The following is a 19,832-nucleotide window of genomic DNA, read 5'->3' as shown; positions in this document are numbered from 1 at the left end:
ATAATGAAACAACAAATTGGGTCGCTGTAGAAACTGAACGGCTGCGGGGCAGCACGATGAAGAGAAAAGGTTCCAGTTCAGAACCGGTTTATGGAATCTCTCTTTTCATTCTTTTCTCATAAATAAATGCATCTTAGCAGCAGGTGAGCTCAGTCAGACGTGTTTTCGCTTCTCAATGTCGTGATTTATTTATGTTGCGAATCAGGAATTCTGCGCACACTGAAGCCATTCGTGAACAAGCACTGCATTAGTGAGTTTTCAACAAAACGCTGACGGGAACGGTTACAAAGAAACGTACATGGAAAATAGAAGCAGGAACAGGCCATTCGGCCCTTCGAACCTGCTCCGCCGTTCATTATGATCATGGCTAATCAAATTCAATACCCTGATCCACCCCTGCCCCCCATATCCCTTGATCCCTTTAGCCCCAAGAGCTATATCCAATTCCTCCTTGAAATCACACAACATTTTGACCTGAACTGTTTTCTGTGGCAGTGAATTCACCACAGTGAACCACGGGGTAGTGACAGATTTACCACTGTCTGGGTGAGGACATTCCTCCTCACCTCTGTCCGAAAAGGCTTACCCCTTATCCTCAAACTATGAGCCCTGGATTTGGACTCCCCCCACCACCGGGAACATTCTTTCTGAGTTTACTATTTGAATGATGTGGTTGTTTAGGACCGCAGCACAGCAAACACAGTTCAATCAACATTAAAGATATTTAATACTTATATTACAGCCAGTGGGCTCTTGCCATCCTTATAGTTTCACAGAGACTTTGTACAATTACGTTTAAATACACATAACACGAAAATCTGCTACTGGGAATGCCATTAATGGAAACGATGTTGGTCGTGTGCCCAATGCACCAGACAACACAATAACCAGGAAGCACAAAGGTTGAGACCTCATCAACAGTTTCTCGACAAGCTGCCCTTCACAGTGTGTCAGTCCAACGAGGAGGAACATTGGCTGGCTACCGCATGCAGCTGCTCGGCAGATAAAAACATTGCACGGGGGGTGCGCGGGGAGGGGAGCAGGCTTGGAGAATAGGTGGGTGTGGGGCCAGAAGATATTTTAGCACTCTGCACTCCTGGTTCCACAAAATGCTTAATTAAAGCAAAACCTGTCCCGTGGAGGGAGGCCTCCAGGATTTCTGCTTCAATGCCTGGTGAAAGTGGGATGGCAATCTGCCAAAACATCTTTGCCTATTTTTCTCTGAAAAATCACAACCTACTACAACGGGAGTTGGACACTGATTTGTATACTTAAACACTTAAATACTTATACTTGCCATCAATTAGACTTGGCAAATTGGTGCAGAGGGAACCTTATTATAACAGAAGAGGCTGGTATTAAGATCAGCAGAAAATATGATCAGGCATATCACCAGTTTCTTTAACTACTCCCAGGCTTTAATCTTGACCCGCCAGCAAGCATTTCTTTCCCAACACAGTATCTGCCTTCTCAGAAACTCATATTTGTAACGCCCTGGCCAGCGTTGAGTTTGTTTCTTGTCCTGTGGGGTCATGTGGGGTAAAATCATGGGACGAAATTCCCACACATGGACAGGTAACATGAGGCAGAAAGGCGTTATACTTGTCGAGTAGAATTAGTATTCAACAAGTAAGGTTGGATTGGTCCTGTCATTGTTGAGTTGCTGTTTTACTGATCACATGGTTATGTTCAGGTCTTCGTGTTGGACATTACTGTGAAGGACAAAGGAATCCCAGCTCCACAAAAGTCCTGTGAAGGAATCCTTACCATTAACATCATCGATGAGAATGATGAGGTTCCTGTTGTGAGGTAAGGTGAACATTTGAGAGACCAGATTGAGTGTACAAGATTCTTCGAAACTGAGTCATTTAGATATGAAATAACCAAAATTAAACCTTAAGTATTGGATTTAAATTACTTGCACTGGCAAGTTATTCTTTTGAAATAAATATGTTCTGGCAAGCTCTGCTATGACTAAACAAAATGTATTTTAAACTCAGTTAGAGGCCATTCAAACTCACTCCTCAGTCTTAAGTTTCAGCCCTGCAAGTCCAATCAACGTCACTGATGATGATTTGAATGGAACAGTGGTAGTACAGATGACTGCTAGTGACAGAGATACAGGTGATACCGTGTCTTTTCAGTTTGCTAGTCCTCCTGATGAATTCTCCATTGATCCAGGTAAGGGCATCACTCATATAAATGGATTTGGTTCATTTGTAAAAGTCAGATTATAGTTGGGACAGTCCCTAACCTGTTCCAATATATTCCAGCCCTATTCCCCGGGTGTATCTTCATTCACTGACCTGAGACTATCCCAGTTCTGTCACTCTCTATCACTGTTATTCTATCCTTTTAGCCTCACCGTTCCCTGAGATCGTTCTTTCATCCAACTCACTCCGTGAAAGCAAATATTATGTTGGAAAAAATTGCTTGCTAGTGGGTCAAGATTAAAACTTGGGGGTAGTTAAAGAAACTGGTGAGGTGCCTGATCACATTTGCTGCTGATGTAAATACATGCTTCTTTTGTTATAACAAGGTCCCATTTGCCAAGTCAAATGGATAGCAAAACAGATGGAGACAGCATGGTGGCACAGTGGTTAGCACTGCTGCCTCACAGCGCCAGGGACACAGGTTCAATTCCAGCCTCGGGTGACTGCCTGTGTGGAGTTTGCACATTCTCCCATTGTCTGCGTGGTTTCCTCCGGGTGCTCCGGTTTCCTCACACAATCCAAAGATGTGTGGGTTAGGTTGATTGGCAAAATCGCTCCTTAGTGTCGGGGGATTAGCAGGGCAAATATATGGGGTTACGAGGATAGGGCGTGGGTGAGATTGTTGTCGGTGTAGGCTCAATGGGCCAAATGGCCGCCTTCTGCGCTGTAGGGATTCTATGAGATTGCTTAAATGTACAAATGGGGATCCACCTCCAGTTGTTGCCTCCTCAGTATTGCTGCTACTCTCTCTCTCTCTTTCCCATGCCAGTGTTACCCTTGAATGCAAACACAATTCCCCAAGATTACGGAATATCAACGGTTACGTTATGCATCGGACACGCTGCTTTCTTTTTAAAGCTACAATTTCATCACCCTACATGGTGCTTGCTTGCAGACAGGTCTTCGACAATAATGTAATTAAATCTGCCCCACTGTGATCTAAATCACAATCATGCTTTGTGAATCACTGCTCTTTAATTGTGGTTGACTAGCTGTGTTGTTTTTGATGGTCATTGTGACAATTCAGCCTGCTTTAGATTTTTACGCAATTTGAAAATGAGTTGATAATGCTAGAAATTAATATTTTCTTTACCCGTCTTTTTAGTCACAGGGACCATCACTACAATGAAAGTATTAGATTATGATGGCGTCTCTACAATGAAATCCTATCCACTCCAAGTGTTTGCCATAGACAACGGTTTCAACACTGTCACAGTGACCCTGACGATTCTATTACAGCCGGTTAATGAACCCCCAGTGTGCACTTCCCCACAGTTTGTGCAAGGAACAGGTGAGTATAAGGATATTTCTTTACAATATCATTACATCCAACAGCAACTCTTCCCAATTTGTGTGACATCTTCCACTTAATGATGTTGTGAACCTTCTCATCTGTTGCTACCCAAAATCTAAATGTGCTGTCTGCACACAATCAATGCCCCTGTCCATGATGTTTGGAAAGGTTCAAACTGATTTTTGAGGGACTCACTCTTGATATTATCAATTCATCTTATAAAATATTATACGTGTTTATAACAAATGCTTCATTTTTTCGCCATACCGAACTGTTGCAAAACCTACCCTGGTGCTCTGCAGAGGTGATATGTGAGGTCCAAGCGTGCCAATGATGTTTAGCTGTACTGTAGTAACATTAAGTCCTTAGGCTTTCATCTCAGTGCCTCTGACTGCGTCACCATTGAAGGTGCCCAGACTACCTGGTTGAGTCTCCTAACAGTGACTATCATCCTTTATCTTAACATTGCCTAATGTCTGCGGTGCTGCCATTCTTCTTTTAATATCCAGTGGTTAGAGTAGTCTTCCAAAATTGTCTCCCCATCTGCCAATAATTCAAGGAAAATAGTGGCTGAAACTCTCACCCTTCTTCACTTCCAATGGATGAATCATAGAATCCCTACAGTACAGAAGGAGGCCATTCAGCCCATTGAGTCTGTAACGACCACAATCCCATCCAGGCCCTATCTGCGTAACCCCACACATTTACCTTGCTAATCCCCCGACACTAGGGTCAATTTAGCATGGCCACCAATCAACCTAACCCGCACATCTTTGGACTGTGGGAGGAAACCGGAGCACCCAGAGGAAACTCACGCAGACACAGGGAGAAAATGCAAACTCCAAACAGACAGTGACCCGAGGCTGGAATTGAACCAGGGTCCCTGGCGCCAGGAGGCAGTAGTGCTAACCACTGTGCCGCCCCTAGAATAGAATCCCTGGAATTTTTGCATGGGAGTGATGTTTCACAACAACGTGGACCAATCTGATTACAAAATCGTCTCAATTTCTATCTTTCTGTGTTCATTAATTTCAAATTAAAGTTCAGTTGTGATGGAATATTACAATCAGTGCTGCCCTTTCACCAACTATTAAACAGTCTGTGAATGTGGCTGGACTGAATTAACTTTCAATGATTCTCCAGTGCTGCTGCTCAGTAGCAGGACGGAGATTGAGAGAATTCCTAGTGGGGAACACTTGGAGGCCCAGTACGGTGGTGGTCCTTCGGTGCTGCTGAATGTATTAGCTGAGGTTGCTGGACATGAAGACAAGTGTGTGACTGGCAGGGAAGGAATCAAAGTCAAAACGAGGACAGGCAGTGAGCATCGGAGACAAAGAGTGTGAAGAATCACTTTTGATTTAAAAAAACAAGGGAAGGTAACAGCTAAGAAAGGCAAGATGAAAGTCACCATGATGGTTCAGGCCTATACAAGGAGATGGTGAGAGGAATGAGGAAATGATATCCACTTAGAGCCATCGAATCCCTACAATGCAAAAGTAGACCATTTGGCCCATTGAGCCTGCACCGACTCTTCGAAAGAGCAACCCATCCAGGACCAACCCCGTTAACCCACATATTTACCCTGCTAGTCCCTCTGACATTCAGGGATAATTTAGCATGGCCAATTCAACTAACCTGCACATCTTTGGAGTGTGGGAGGAAACCGGAGCACCCAGAGGAAACCCGCACAGACAGAGGGAAGAACATTCAAACTCCACACAGTCACCCGAGGTCGGAATCGAACCTGAGTCCCTGGCGCTGTGAGGCAGCAGTGCTAACCACTGTGCCATCCTGTAAAAATACGAGTTATATTGTATCAAATAAATTATGTAGTACATCTGTGTGTGTTTACAAAATGTGTGAAAGATTGTGGTTACTTTTGCTGTTTTGCAGCCACTGTGGACATTGATGAGAACTATCCAAATCTGCAATTCATCTACCAAGTTACTGCGACAGACCCTGATATCGGGGATTCAATGACAGTAAGTTGTTCCTCATATCCAAACCATATAATTCAACATTGATACAGGACAATTTTAGACATGTGGCTTATTAAGTTGTGCACCTTGCCATCCAAAAAAATCTTCAAGAAAAGCTCAAGTGAAAAGCTATTGTTTACATAGACTTGTGTGTAATTTTCAGCAGAAAAACACAGCATTTGGCCAGGGGTTCAATGACAATGCTTGCTCTTCATCTGAGCAGTAGCCGCACCTCCCCCCCACCCCTCCATTCAAATCCACCCCACCCACCATCATCTTACAGTGGCCAGAATTCTCCAATGTCATACAGCACGCCACTGCTGCCAGCGAGAACAGAGAGTTTGGCGCTCAGCTAAATCCCCATTCACAGCAGTGGGACTGGAAAATGCCAGCCGTGGAAGAGAATCCCAGCCAGGATCTTACCCCATCAACATGTCCTATTCCTCTCTCCCTTATGTGATGGGAATTCAATTCAGCTTCCAGTCTTATAGCATATTATATATATATATATATATATATAGACTAGCTCCCCATGTTCGGGGAACTAGTGGGAGACCCCGCCGGAATGAAAGGGGTGGCAATTGGGGCCCTCGAGGTGGTCGGGCGGTGGGGGGGGGGGGGTGGTGCCCCCTGGGCATGGGCACCTTAGCAGTGCCAGCCTGTGCCCCCTGGCACTGCCCAAGGGACAAAGTGCCAATGCCCAGGGGGCACCTTGGCACTGCCCATCGGGCACTGGGCAGTGCCAAGGGGGCAGGGCATATTGTGGGCCGGGCCTAGGGGCGATCAGAGGGGGTGGGGAGTCCCGCTGCCACTCTACAGACAGGATTGGTCTAGCATGGAGGGACGGCAGCGATTGGGGCGGGCTGTGCTGTGCATCGGGGGGCTCCGGGGTGGGGGGTGTTCAGGGCTGGCCCAGGAATTGTTGTGAGGGCCGTGATCGGGCCATGGGAGGCGCTGGGGGGGGGCAGCACTGCGGTGGTCCTGGGCTGGCTAGCAAACGGGAGTTTGACAGTTTGGGGCCACTGCGTATGTGCAGAGTTCCAGAACTGACAGACTCCGGCGGGAATAGACACCCCCCCAAACCCCCCCCCCCCCCCAACCACACCCCCCCGGGTTTTGAATGCGATTCACGACTGGGACCTCTGCAGTGCATAGAGTGCGGAGATTCAGGTGAGAAGCTGAACTGACAGAACAGTCGGGATTTAGAATAGTTTTCCCGCCAATTCAGCGCTTTTGGGAGAATCGCCCTCACTATTTCTACTGAATAACAATAAATGAGAATTTATTTTTGTTTTTGTATTAGTTCAGTATTGTGTCGCAGGAATCCGATCCAGTTACAATTGGGAACTTGTTCAACATTGATCCTGCCACGGGAATTGTGTTCCGGAACTCTACAACAGTAATAGATTACGACAACACATATCATGTAAGACAAGTATTAATCAAGTATTGATGACTTTATTTATTGATGCAAAGCATTGTTGTCATTTACAAAACTGAGACAATGCTCCCAAAACGATTTATACGGAGTTTTGAATTTTGCGCATTGGTCAAATCTGAACTGCACGTACAGGAATGAGTTCATTCACTTGTTCAGATTTAGCAATTTACCCTCAGAACTGCACAGACCCAACCAGAACTGCCAACATTTTTATTCAACAATTGATTTAATACAACTGCGTAACCTGGGTAGAATTGTGTGTCCTCTCTCATGACGAGTTTGGTATTTTTAAAGGATAGGCTTGCAGACCACGAATGTTCAAACAAACAAGACTTTTATTGGCAAGGTATTTACTTTGCAGGCTGTTAGGATAGACCGTTTGCCCGTGCAAATGGCTGATGATATCAATACGTCACATGATCAGACAAAGTGACCTTGTCCCAACTAGGAACAAACATTAATACACAACAGCAAGGATGGCCATTGTCATTGGGATGGGGGGGAATGCAGGCTGCCCATTCAGGAGATTCTTCCCTCCCCAGCAGAGCCCTCAGGGAGGTAGCCAGGGTATATACCTGGTGGTTTACCCAGGTGGCAGTGCCCCCCTTCACTGCACCAGTAGCGGTGAGAGGGGACTCTGCAATGGTCACTAATTGGCCACTTCCAGGTCTCAATTGGCCTAAGGGTGGGCAGGCTGTCTGCTATATTGCCTGGCAGCAACAGGGAAGTGAAGGGCATGGCATCCTCCCGCCATCCTGTCTCACCCATTTCCTGGGTTGGGAGGGGAAATGTAGAATGCTGGTCATAATGCCCATGTATAGAAAGGAGCTCTGAACAACTCTTATTCTGTAAACTTGAATTTCCTTTCAAAACGCCCCTTCTGCACAGTTTCTTACAGGAAGACATTAAAAGGCAAAGGGGTAGGTCAGGGCGATCACACAGCAGTCCAGCTTGACACTCTAAAACCTGTTATTATTCTACTATCCATGTCTGCAAGTCTTGGCCCTCAGGCTCTCATTCCACATGGATGCAGATACAGAGCTGTGCACCCACTGTAAGGACAGCATGAACGCTGACAGTCAAGGTGAGGTAGTCAACACCTTCGGTCCTTGCTTGGATCCCCAGATGTACCTTTCAGATAATTGAGGTTTTATTGAGCAAGAGCATTCCATGATCTACTGAACAACAACAGCAATACGGCACAGCTGTCCAACGTCACTGCACTGTTGCATTTGACAAAGTACAGGGGGATGCTCCAATAAATTTAATGCCCTCTCCCAGAGTGGGTTTGGAGGTGGGGTGGACATTTAATCATTTGGGAGAATGGGGCCCTGACCACCACCTCACCCCTGGCTGGATTAAGTCCGGGATGGAAAGGTGCGTGGACAATCTTCCGGCCCTGCTGCCAATTGAGGTCTTTAAGTGGAAAATCAGTGCCCACTTAAAAGGTCTCATCCCACTGCCGCAGGTATCCAACCAGTGATGGATGGGGCAGTGGCCTTGCGGAGAACCCCAATAACAATCCATCATAGACTCCTGTGTGGGGATGGCGGAGCTTCCTCATTATCGGGCACTCAGTGTCTGAGGGACCCAGCATTGGGCAGGGGTGGGCCCTCTGAAAGCTGCCCCCATGCCTTGACCACCTTCTCACACCTGTGGCCTGGATCCGTCACTGACCTCTGGTAGGTTTATTACCATCACTCCTTCGCTGGCACTGCTTGCAATGAACAGCTGCTGGCATCCGGTTCTTGATGCCAGGGAAGGCCCACCACCGCTGGCCATTTAAATTCTGGACTGGCACTTATATCCAGGCCTTCCCCAAAGCAGGCGACACGTGGCTCCCACCGATGATAAGTCGAGAGAGCTAATTTGGTGTCGTGCACATTTTGTGACAAAGGCTCTTGGAATAGGTAGGATCCTAGAAGCAGGATATCTGAACTAGAAAATGCTTAACGCTAAACACAAAGGACAGAATTGATCCATATCCAAACAAGGATATCTAAACATTTGGCTTTCTATAAATTTAAAAGATATTTAATTGATTGAACAGATAAAATAAGAAAGCAGACTGTAAAAACTAATGCATTGCTGATTGTTTACTATTGATTTGTACAGCTTTTCACATTAAAGATTGTGGTAAATGATCAAGGAATTCCAGCTCCACAGCACTCGTGCAAAGGAACGCTGACTATAACAGTTAATGACCTGAATGATGAAGCACCCATATTTAAGTAAGTAAAGCCAACTTAATCTTCATGTTTCCTACTTCAGATCACCAGTTGACAGAAATGACTGCACAGGCAGTAACACTAGAGTATGTTGCATTTTTTGTATGTCAAAGTATACGAAGCAACATTACGCTAACAGGTACTGAACAATTTTCCATTGAAAAACTAAGGTAAAGTATTGAATGAAGCAATGCAACGTCAACACTCGGAATACCGTGAAATTCAGGACTGAATTTCACTGAGGATCAACTGTTTGCAATACAAATCATAGCAAATTTACAACAATGGCCATTTGACCCATCTTTTCTGTGCACCGAACTACCCAGCCTAATCCCACTTTTCTTCACAAAGTCGATCATAGATCCCTGCAGGTCACAGCTCTTCAAGGGTATAGGCCAAGTACTGGTAAATAGGATTGGGTGGAAGGTCGGGTGTTTCTCACGTGACAGTGCAGCCTTGATGGTCCGAAGGGCCTCTTTTGCACTATATGATTCTAAGTAAACATCCAAGTTTTTTTTAAATGTGGTGAGAATACTGATCCTACCACCTTTCAGGCAGTCAAGTTCCTACAACTTTATCAAATGCCAATCAGCAATGGCAATGATTGCGGGTCATTTCACAAGCAACAAAGTTATGCATTGGTAATCATGGCACCCCACAAGTGGTTTAATTTGCGTGGGCTGCTAAGGCATGAGACACAAATGGGCACAGTCCTTAAACATGTGTTCTGGTGATGTCATTGGGGCCTACACATGGAAGTCTCTGTGGCTTTATAAATAGAACAGTTTAATGAGAAGAGAAGTCAGGTTCAGAAGAGACTGATTTGAAGATGTTCACTTATTGACTTGTTCTGTGGAGATAGGAGGAGCAAAAGGATGATTAAACTGCGGGGCTAAGCCTGAAGGCAGTTGAGTGTGACAGGAGACAGCAGTCCCGAGCGTAACTGTTTACTGCTGTGGCTAGTCCTGTGCTCTGGTTTCCACCCACACTCTAATGTGTGGGTTCGATGGGTTGGCCTTGCTATAGTGTCAGGGGGATTAGTGGGGTAAATGCGTCAGGTTACAGGAATGGGTGGGATTGTTATCAGTGCAGACTCAATGGGCCAAATGGCCTCCTTCTGCACTATAGGGATTCTATGATTCTATGATAGCAGTCCATGGCAAGGGAGAAGAGAACTAAGACTGAAGGCAGCTGAGTGTGACTGGAGCCAGCAGTCCCGAGTGTAACTGTTTACTGCTGTAGCAGTCCATGGCAAGGGTGAAGAGAACTCGATGATCGTTAAATTGTCATGTTGGTAGAACATTTACTATCCTGTCAGTTCTTGTTAAAATTAAAAAGATTGAAAGAGGAGACTGAGAATTTGTTCGATGTTGCAATGATTGGTTATATCATTCCACGGCTATACTGCCGCTGGTGTAAATCTAGAGATGACAGGCCAGATCTTCCTGGCTGTTCGGGAAAACACAAACATAAAGCGTACCTTTGTTCCTTCGGGAATGCGTGTATGACCTCTTTGTGTGTCTTACCTGGATTTCTGTCTTTGCATGCAGGGGTCGGGTTCTCAGTGCATTTTGCAAGATGCATTGAAGTTTGTGAGGAGGGTGAGTGCGAAGGCAGATCAGTTAGAAGGCTTGCCTTGGTTCTCCAACATAGCAGCCCAGCTCCCAATGTTTTTTAAAGGCCCCCCTAAATCTCACCCTCACCCCCACCTAACCACCCCTATGCCCTACCAGGCCCATTCAGATCACCCATGCAATGCCCCCTCATTTGTTGGGAGATGATGGCCTACTGGCATTATTGCTAGACTATTAATTTAGAAACTTGGCTAATGTTCTGGGGACCCGGGTTCGAATCCCGCCACAGCAGATGATGGAATTTGAATACAATAAAAGAAAATCTGAAATTAAGAATCTACTGATGACCATGAAACCATTGATGATTGTTGGAAAAACCCATCTGGTTCACAAGATCCTTTAGAGAAGGAAGTCTGCCATCCTTACCTGGTCTGGCCTACATGGAACTCCAGAGCCACAGCAATGCAGTTGACTCTCAACTGCCCTCGGGCAACTAGGGATGGCAATAAATACTGGCCATGTAGCAATGCAGTTGGCCCTTGAATGAATAAAAAAAAACATTCCACCTCAAACTCCTCTCTCACTCACCAAGTTCCCTTACCCACACATATGCATCCTCCATGCCACTCATATATCCTCCATAATTGAATGCAGTATTTACATTCCTCAGGACCCATGCAGTAGCAATGGAAATTATGGAAAAAAATAAACCCCTAACAATCTAATAAACCCTTGATTCAAACACTGTAATTGACACTGGAAAGGATAAAAATACTACAGTATGTAGAAATGCCTACTGTGTTTTTAAACAAACGAGAACATACAAAAGCAGTTTCTGCTCCCCGAGCCTCTTAAAAGTTCTAATAATTCTTGGATCAATAGACTGCCTGCTGAGCAGGAGCCAAAACAGTTTTTGAAATCCTGGCAAGCATTCATAATAGCTACAGCTGTCATAGCAAATGCTTCTCGCTACTTTACACTGACAGAACAGAATGGTGTCCAATTTCCATTTCTAAGCAGTGTGCCTGTCAACCAATGGAGGGGAGCAGGTGCAGGGAATTTTTTCAACTTTTAAAATCAGGTTTTTCTTTTAAACGGCAAGAGTTGTCAGTTGATTTAAATCACAGCAAAAAACATAACAGCAACGTAATAAACAACTCACCTTTGCAACAGGGATCCCTGTGATCAATCATTGCATTAAAAATACATCTACATTGCAATATAACATTTAATACCTACCTTTCAGAATGTTTCTGCCTCTCCAGCAGATTTCTCCCAGTGATCACAAACTCTCCATGCAGTTGCATTTATCTTTAGGGTTCCACAACCCAGATCAGCACATCCAGATTGTGTACAGGAAGAAATGTAATTTTCCAGTGTGCCTTACATTCCCCGAGCTGCATGAAGACCAGACAAAAATATTTCAGCCAAAAAGCACAAGTTTAGTATTTCATGATGTAATTTTCCACCTCCAATGGAAGACAAAAATCTGGTCCAGTGAGTCACGCAAAATTACTCTCATAAATTTTACTAAGGCTGCTTCAGGGTATCTGAAACCAGAGTTCTATTAGGCAACGTGTGCTATGGAAAACTGCGTTACATTTTCTTGGATCACCGTGTATTGCTATCAAACCTACAATGGGCAGAAATGACCAAAAAATAATGGACATAATAAATCAGCAATGCATTTGATGAGGGTTTACTGCCATCTGTACAAAGTACTAATGACGTGCTTGAAACATTTTCTCTTCACAGAGCAATCCCCTCAGATACGATTCATGCTCAAGAGGAAATAATTATTGGCACTCTGCTGGTGAAGGTGGAGGCTGCTGACCTCGATGAGAATGATGAAGTTTTCTATGAGTTCATTGACCCTCAGGACCTTTTCTCCTTGGATATTGGTAAGCCTGTCAGAGCTAACAGCGGAAACTTGTGCATCAACGGGTAGATCACATAAGAAAAGTAAGTGAGCGATGTTTCTCCACAAGGTCACAGAGGAGTCATAGAGGTTTACAGCATGGAAACAGGCCCTTCGGCCCAACCTGTCCATGCCACCCTTTTTAAAAACAACTAAGCTAATCCCAATTGCCTGCGCTTGGCCCATGTCCCTCGATAACCATCGTACTCATGTAACTGTCTAAACACTTTTTAAAAAACAAAATTGTACCCACCTCTCCTACTACCTCTGGTAGCTTGTTCCAGACACTCACCACCCTCTGTGTGAAAAGATTGCCCCTCTAGATTCTTTTGTATCTCTCCCCTCTCACCTTAAACCTATGCCCTCTAGTTTTAGACTCCCCTACCTTTGGGATCATGTCATGTAGTTATAAAGCTAGAGGGCTAGCCCCTTGAGTGGATGTAAAAACATTCCATATATCAATTCGAAGAAAAGTAGGAGAAATATCCTTGTATCCTGGTCAATATTTATCCTTCAAGCGGCATCATTGGAATAGGGGGTGATATCTGGTTGTTATCTATTTGTGGGATCTTGCTGTGCACAGATTGGTTGCCTGCCCCACAAAAATAAAAACGTTTAAAAATAAAAGTCAAATTGCACCCTAGAGAGACCTTTAAAGACCATTGGTCAACTGGTCAACACTGGAGTGCAGTTTACGTGACACATAGTCCACCTAGTTCTACCTCAGCTATTGCAAGATTAGCAGCTTGAATTTCAACTAGTCTAACGTTTCTTTTGTCAGACTCGGGTGATATCACTCTACAGAAGCGACTGGACTTCGACAGCCCTGATGTGGCAAAAGTCCATTTATTGCCCATCAGAGCCTATGATAATAATCGGACACACTTGTCTACTTACACTCTGACAGTGTCTGTGGATAACGTGGATGAAGCACCGGTCTGTGATCCGGCGTTCACAGTGGGAGCAGGTACGGACTTTGTAGAAGGTAATTCTTCAGTAAACTGATCTGAATTTCAGCAAGAAGTCCAAAAAAGGACATGTGGAATTTCTGGGTCAGCCGACTCCAATGTGGGAAAAGAAGCCAGCGCAGAATTTTACAGTGCAGAAGGAGATTGTGTTTTCATTTCAGACGGTTGGATTGAATCCTAATGGGATTATAAATGGAATTTAAATTATTAGAGGAAGAGGTTTTTTTCAAGGAAGGAATAAGTGGATTTACGTTTGGTTAATAGAAGTTTGAAATCTTAATGCAGCTTAAAATTGAGATTTTTTTCTGGTTGCACTGTCAGTTTCAGCATTTCAATTTACGAATTGTGTGATACGTCAAGCACATTTCAGCTTTGCTACCCTCTGTCAGACTGCCTTTACTCCAGGGCAACACCAGGCTCCTGTCTTTGTGACAAACCAAATCCCAATTCCCCATTATTTTCTGACTTGTCCAAACTCTGTTCCACACTCTATCCTGTTCACCCGCCCTTCCCTGAACTACATTCACTCCCTCTATCCCGTCATTGTCACCTTTAACTCTTTTCTGCCTTTGCCCTATTCTATCATCTCCAACCCTATATTTTCCGAGGGCCCTTACTTCAAAGAACAAAGAAAATTACAACGCAGGAATAGGCCCTTCAGCCCTCCAAGCCTGCACTGACCATGCTGCCCAACTGAACTAAAACACCCGACCCTTCCGGGGACCGTATCCCTCTATTCCCATCCTATTCATGTATTTGTCAAGACGCCCCTTAAAAGTCACTATCGTATCTGCTTCCACTACCTCCCCCGGCAGCGAGTTCCAGGCACCCACCACCCTCTGTGTAAAAAACTTGCCTCGTACATTCCCTTTAAACCTTGCCCCTCGCACCTTATACTTATGCCCCCTAGTAATTGACTCTTCCATCCTGGGAAAAAGCTTCGGACTATCCACTTCCTTGAGCAGCAGCCTATTTGGCATCCATCCTTTCCTTCAACCCATCATCGTCAGGCTGAGACTTCAGCAGTCTCTGTTCTCCAGAGCGCACTCCTTAAAATTTTGCCACCACTGTCCAATCCTTAAAAAAAAAACTTCCTTCATAACTGGCACTTTTGACAATTTTTTGGTACCTCTCCTAATCTGGCCCCGCTTCTCCTGACTCAACATTTGTTTTCTGTGCAGCCACCTCTGAAACACCTTTGGGACAGCATTTAAATGCTAATGTGATTCTCATCGTACTGTCAGTTTTCTTTGGCCTGTGTTTGTTTACAAGTCAGCTGATTTTTTGTGAGCTTTGTGTAATAGCACATTCCTATTTCGAGATTTTTGGATAAACGCAGGGCGTGAAATTCTCCTTGCCGATAATTTTGCTGAAAAGTTGACATGAATCCAACACAGGAAATTCCAACTTTGCCAACATGAGATTCATTGCTTCATGCACAGTTTGTTCAGGGCAACATCTTCCGGCTGTTCACATTGGCTGGATCTTCTGCTCCCGCTGATGGCGCACCCCTGCCGTGGGTTTCCTGGCGACGTGAGGTGGATTCAATGGGAAATCCCATGGATTTAAACCAGAAGATCGTGCTGTCGGCCAGTAGCAGGCTACATCCCGCCGCTGGGAAACACACAGCCGGGGGGCCAGAGAATCCTGCCCTGTATGCTTAAGGGATCCAGTTTCATAAATAAACGTCAGTAACTAAATATCAATTATTTACTCAAAAGCAGATGGCCACATGCAGGATTTAAATAGCATTGACCTGCAGCTGGTACTGGTACAGATCATGTTATGTGATTCATTAAGTCACATAGGAAACTCCCTTTCATTACTTCAGAAGGTTCATTATTAAAGGCGAGACAGTTTATTGAAGAGAGAATGGGACGAAATGCCAGTATAGTCTTATTTCAAATTCAAAATGTTACCATGGAGTGTGTGTGTGTGTTTTCCATGCTAGGATTGCCTGATGGATTATTTTTTCCAAACAGGTGTTTCTCTTGTTATTCCTGAGAATCTTCCGACCTCTGTGTCAGTCTATCAAATCCTTGCTGCTGATCCAGATACCAATGATTCTATTAGAGTAAGTAAACTCAGAACATTCTTCAATAATGTTGGCATATGGCATGCTTGCCTTTATAGGACGGGGCATAGAGTATAAAAGTTAGGGTCTGATGTTGCAGATGTATAGAACGTTGGTTCGGCCGCATTTGGAATACTGCGTCCAGTTCTGGTCGCCACACTACCAGAAGGACGTGGAGGCTTTGGAGAGAGTACAGAGGAGGTTTACCAGGATGTTGCCTGGTATGGAGGGGCTTGGTTATGAGGAGAGATTGGGGAAACTGGGGTTGTTCTCCTTGGAAAGACGGAGGATGAGGGGAGACTTAATAGAGGTGTATAAAATTATGAAAGGCATAGATAGGGTGAACGGTGGGAAGCTTTTCCCCGGGTCGGTGGTGACATTCACGAGGGGTCATAGGTTCAAGGTGAAGGGGGGGAGGTTTAACACAGATATCAGAAGGACATATTTTACACAGAGGGTCGTGGGGGCCTGGAATGGGTTGCCGGGCAAGGTGGTGGAGGCGGACACACTGGGAACGTTTAAGACTTATCTAGACAGCTATATGAACGGAGTGGGAATGGAGGGATACAAAAGAGTGGTTTAGTTTGGACCAGGGAGCGGCGCGGGCTAATTGTTCTTTGTTTCTCGTTTCAAGGCTTCATTCTATGATCATCTTGCTGGTGCCAGTACAGAGCGAGACTGCGGATAGTTGGGAACCTGTCTCGGGGGCAGGGAATTCATATGGTGTTCGTTGAAGTGGAAATGAATAGGGTTGGGAAGCATTTTCCGATCAGGGCCAGTGTGATCTCCTGGACTCGTTTCGATCGCCTCAGGGGGTCGGAGAGGAATTTCCCAGATTTTTTTTCCCCATATTGGCCCTGGGGTTTTCACTCTGGGTTTTCGCCTCTCCCTGGAGATCACATGGTCTGGAATGGGGGGGTGGGGGTGAGTTAATAGGTTGTGATGAACAAAGCATCGTAGCTGTGAGGGACAGCTCAGTGGATAGGATATTAGTATGTAGATAGGCTGGAAAATTGGGCAGGGATCCTGGATTCAGGATTTAATCCTGGACCGGGGAGCGGCGCGGGCTTGGAGGGCCGAAGGGCCTGTTCCTGTGCTGTATTGTTCTTTGTTCTTTGTTCTTTGTTCTAATAAGGAAATAAAGATTAAGTTATTGTAAAGAAATACTGCTTATTTACTGGTGATTAATTAATTCAGTCCAGTATTAAGCAGGAACATGTCTGTACGCTCCGTTGGTGTATTGTCTCCATGGGCCCAATATTCTAAATGTACTTGTCTCTCCCTGGATCTCTCCATCTTTCTTCCTTTGAGGCTCACCCTAAAGTCAATTCTTTGACTCAGTTTTTGCTTACAACCTGCTCTATCAGTTTGCTATAATTTTTTTGCTGCATGACGCCATTGTGAAGCACCTTACCACATTTAGCTGTGTTAAAGGCTCAATAAAAATGCTACTTATGCTTCCAGATTATGTGAAGTTAATTTCATTGGTACTTGTCACAAATGAAATGGACCTGTTAACCAGGTTACTCTGAATTGGCTAACAGATTATGCAGCATGCAAAGTAATTCTCGGAGTACACGAATGCATGTTTGCTTGGAAACTATGCCAAGAGCACAAAGAAAGCAGGAGAGTAGGATGTTGAGAGGAAGATGCAAAATATAAACAACTGATACTTTATAAAAATAAAAAACTCTATAGATGTTGTCTATGTTAAATATTAGTGCATTAATATTACAGATATCGCCAGTATTAAATATTACACTAGTGTGCTAACACTACAGATATTATTAGTATTAAAGATGACATTGGTGCACTAACACTACAGGTATTACCAGTATTAAATATTACACTAGTGTGCTAACACAATTATTATTAGTATTAAGTATTACATTTGTGCGCTAACACTAATCTTAGGAATAGTTGATTCCACCAAGCAAATTAAGACCGAAATGTAATTTTCAGAAGGTCAAGTCTTGAGAAAGTCTTTTAAATCCTTGATTCAAAACAACTGGAATGTATTAGAGCCCTTGAGAATTTTTTTTGGATTGTCACAATTGTCCCAGCCCATCCATTGAAACCAATTCAATCACCCCTGTCACTGGTCATATGGTAAAATGGGAATATCTACTCTGTTCCTGCCTTCCATTGAAATGGTGAGTTGACCTCTCTTTGGAAAACTAGGACAGAATTTTCCCAGGCTAGAGGAAGTAGGCGAGTTCAGGGACGGGCACAGTAGCGAACTCATAGAAAGTGATGTTGGGATCCTGACATGATCCTGCCATGGAATAGAATAGAATTCCTACAGTGCAGAAGGAGGCCACTGAGCCCATTGAGTTTGCACTGACCGTCTGAAAGAGCACTCTGCCTAGGCCCACACCCCCACCCTATCCCTGTAACTCCACACATTGACTGTGGCCAATCCACCTACCCTATGCCCACCTCTGAGTTCCCTTGGAGTGGATTGGCACGGAAAACTTACTGGTTTGCCAGAACAGAAGACAGGAAGAGGTTAATTTGAACAGCTGATTTCTTCTCTCACCACCAACAGAAAGGCTTTTTGATTTTGATTTCCACCTTTGTAAGCAGTGACATATTTCCCAATCCCTCAGTTTTGGTGTGATCCAATTTCCCTTAATAACCCCACAGCAAACTCGAGATAAGATAAACTCAGAGGGTTAATTTATTTTGCACACAATCAAAAGGTGGAACAAGTGTTCAAAATGCCCCACTCCTTTTTTAAATTCATATAATAACAGAGGGATAAAGAAAAGGAAGAGGTACAGGGCAAAGACCACAAAGAAGAAAAAAATGATTGTTTCACAGAGTACAGAATCAAAAGTCCAATGGTTCACAAAGGTCAGCAGGCTGAAACAGATACTGGATAATCTACTTGTCCATTGTAGATGACTCCCATGATGAGATTGGCGCACAAAGATAAATTAGTCTTGTGGGCGACGTTTCAGAAGTTCCGGTAGAAACAGCGTAGATGAGGCCAGGCATTCAAACCTGGACAAAGCCCTTTTTATAAGCAGCTTCTTGGTTGATGGAAGATGACAGACTAAGCTTTTGTAGTTCCACAAGACAATAGAGGTTCTACTAGCCTGGGGTGTGGGAGGAGAGCACATCACGTAACTCCCGCTTCTCCACTTTGGTTTTGATAAAGGGTGTATATTCATTAGTCTGGATTCTTGAGATTGTTAATGTTTCAACCATTAAGAATTTCAAAAGGAGTTTCAGGGTCCTTTGTCCTAGCAGCCAGGAAGTCTCCACTGGCCAGGTCTGGTTTAAGAAATGTAAATAACGTTTGCATAATTCCTTTGAAAGTTGGTCTTCTGCAGCTCATCCGGTCCATAGGTGGCAGCTCCTCAATGTCAGAAAGTTTGTTTTTGCCTGAGCTCTCACCAGCCATGACTTCAATAATTTTAAAGTCTTTGCCCAATTTTTAAAATGTTACAAATTTACCGTGATGATATACATATTTTATAACATTATAACAAAAGCTAAAACTGATATCCTCTGATTATCTGTGACATGGTCATGGGAGATTTACTGGTGTTACAATTGATAATCATGTACATTCTGAAGAATTCACATAGCCAGGAGATTCAGATAGTTTATTGAAGAATATATCAATAAATTGCAAACTGTCTTGAAAATTAACATCTGACTCAATGTAAGCTTACATTCAGAATCATTATGCCCCTCAATTCATTTATTATCTAATTTCACATCCCAGTACAGTATTACTGATGAAACCACAGGAACTACTCAATTCTTCATACTGGATTCCAACAGTGGACTGATTTCAAGAAGTTCCGTATCACCTTTAGATTATGAAGATGGATTAACGGTAAATGGCGAGAATTTAACTATTTACTGGCTTGCAATTATTGTGTATTCTCACAATGGTTCTGTGATAGGTTAGCTTTAGTTTTGCTTTATTGCCAGAGTTTTGAGGGGAGTATTTGAGGTGAGGCGGTGGCCTAATGATATTATTGCTATTAATCCAGAAACTCGGCTAATGTTCTGCAACCCAGCAGGTGGTGGAATTTGATATCAATAAAAAAAAATCTGGAATTAAGAATCTACTAATGACCATGAAACCATGGTCAATTGTTGGGAAAAACCATCTGGTTCACTAAT

At 44.0% G+C, this 19,832-nt stretch overlaps 1 protein-coding gene across 1 annotated transcript in view; it reads left to right on the top strand.

Annotated features, from left to right (window-relative positions):
• Nucleotides 1-19,832, top strand: part of LOC144507608 (cadherin-23-like) — a 74,078-nt gene that overhangs the window by 14,841 nt on the left and 39,405 nt on the right. Inside the window, exons 12-21 of the mRNA XM_078234762.1 lie at nucleotides 1,694-1,809; nucleotides 2,036-2,181; nucleotides 3,319-3,504; nucleotides 5,401-5,489; nucleotides 6,790-6,912; nucleotides 9,043-9,158; nucleotides 12,485-12,630; nucleotides 13,429-13,614; nucleotides 15,598-15,689; nucleotides 19,426-19,539. Coding sequence (XP_078090888.1) covers nucleotides 1,694-1,809; nucleotides 2,036-2,181; nucleotides 3,319-3,504; nucleotides 5,401-5,489; nucleotides 6,790-6,912; nucleotides 9,043-9,158; nucleotides 12,485-12,630; nucleotides 13,429-13,614; nucleotides 15,598-15,689; nucleotides 19,426-19,539 — 1,314 coding nt within the window. The remainder of the gene's footprint in view (nucleotides 1-1,693; nucleotides 1,810-2,035; nucleotides 2,182-3,318; nucleotides 3,505-5,400; nucleotides 5,490-6,789; nucleotides 6,913-9,042; nucleotides 9,159-12,484; nucleotides 12,631-13,428; nucleotides 13,615-15,597; nucleotides 15,690-19,425; nucleotides 19,540-19,832) is intronic.

This window comes from Mustelus asterias, chromosome 19, assembly GCF_964213995.1.
Source record: "Mustelus asterias chromosome 19, sMusAst1.hap1.1, whole genome shotgun sequence".
NCBI classification, from domain to species: Eukaryota; Metazoa; Chordata; class Chondrichthyes; order Carcharhiniformes; family Triakidae; genus Mustelus; species Mustelus asterias.
The sequence above is the reverse complement of the archived record's forward strand: the minus strand, read 5'-3'. Positions and strand labels throughout refer to the sequence as shown.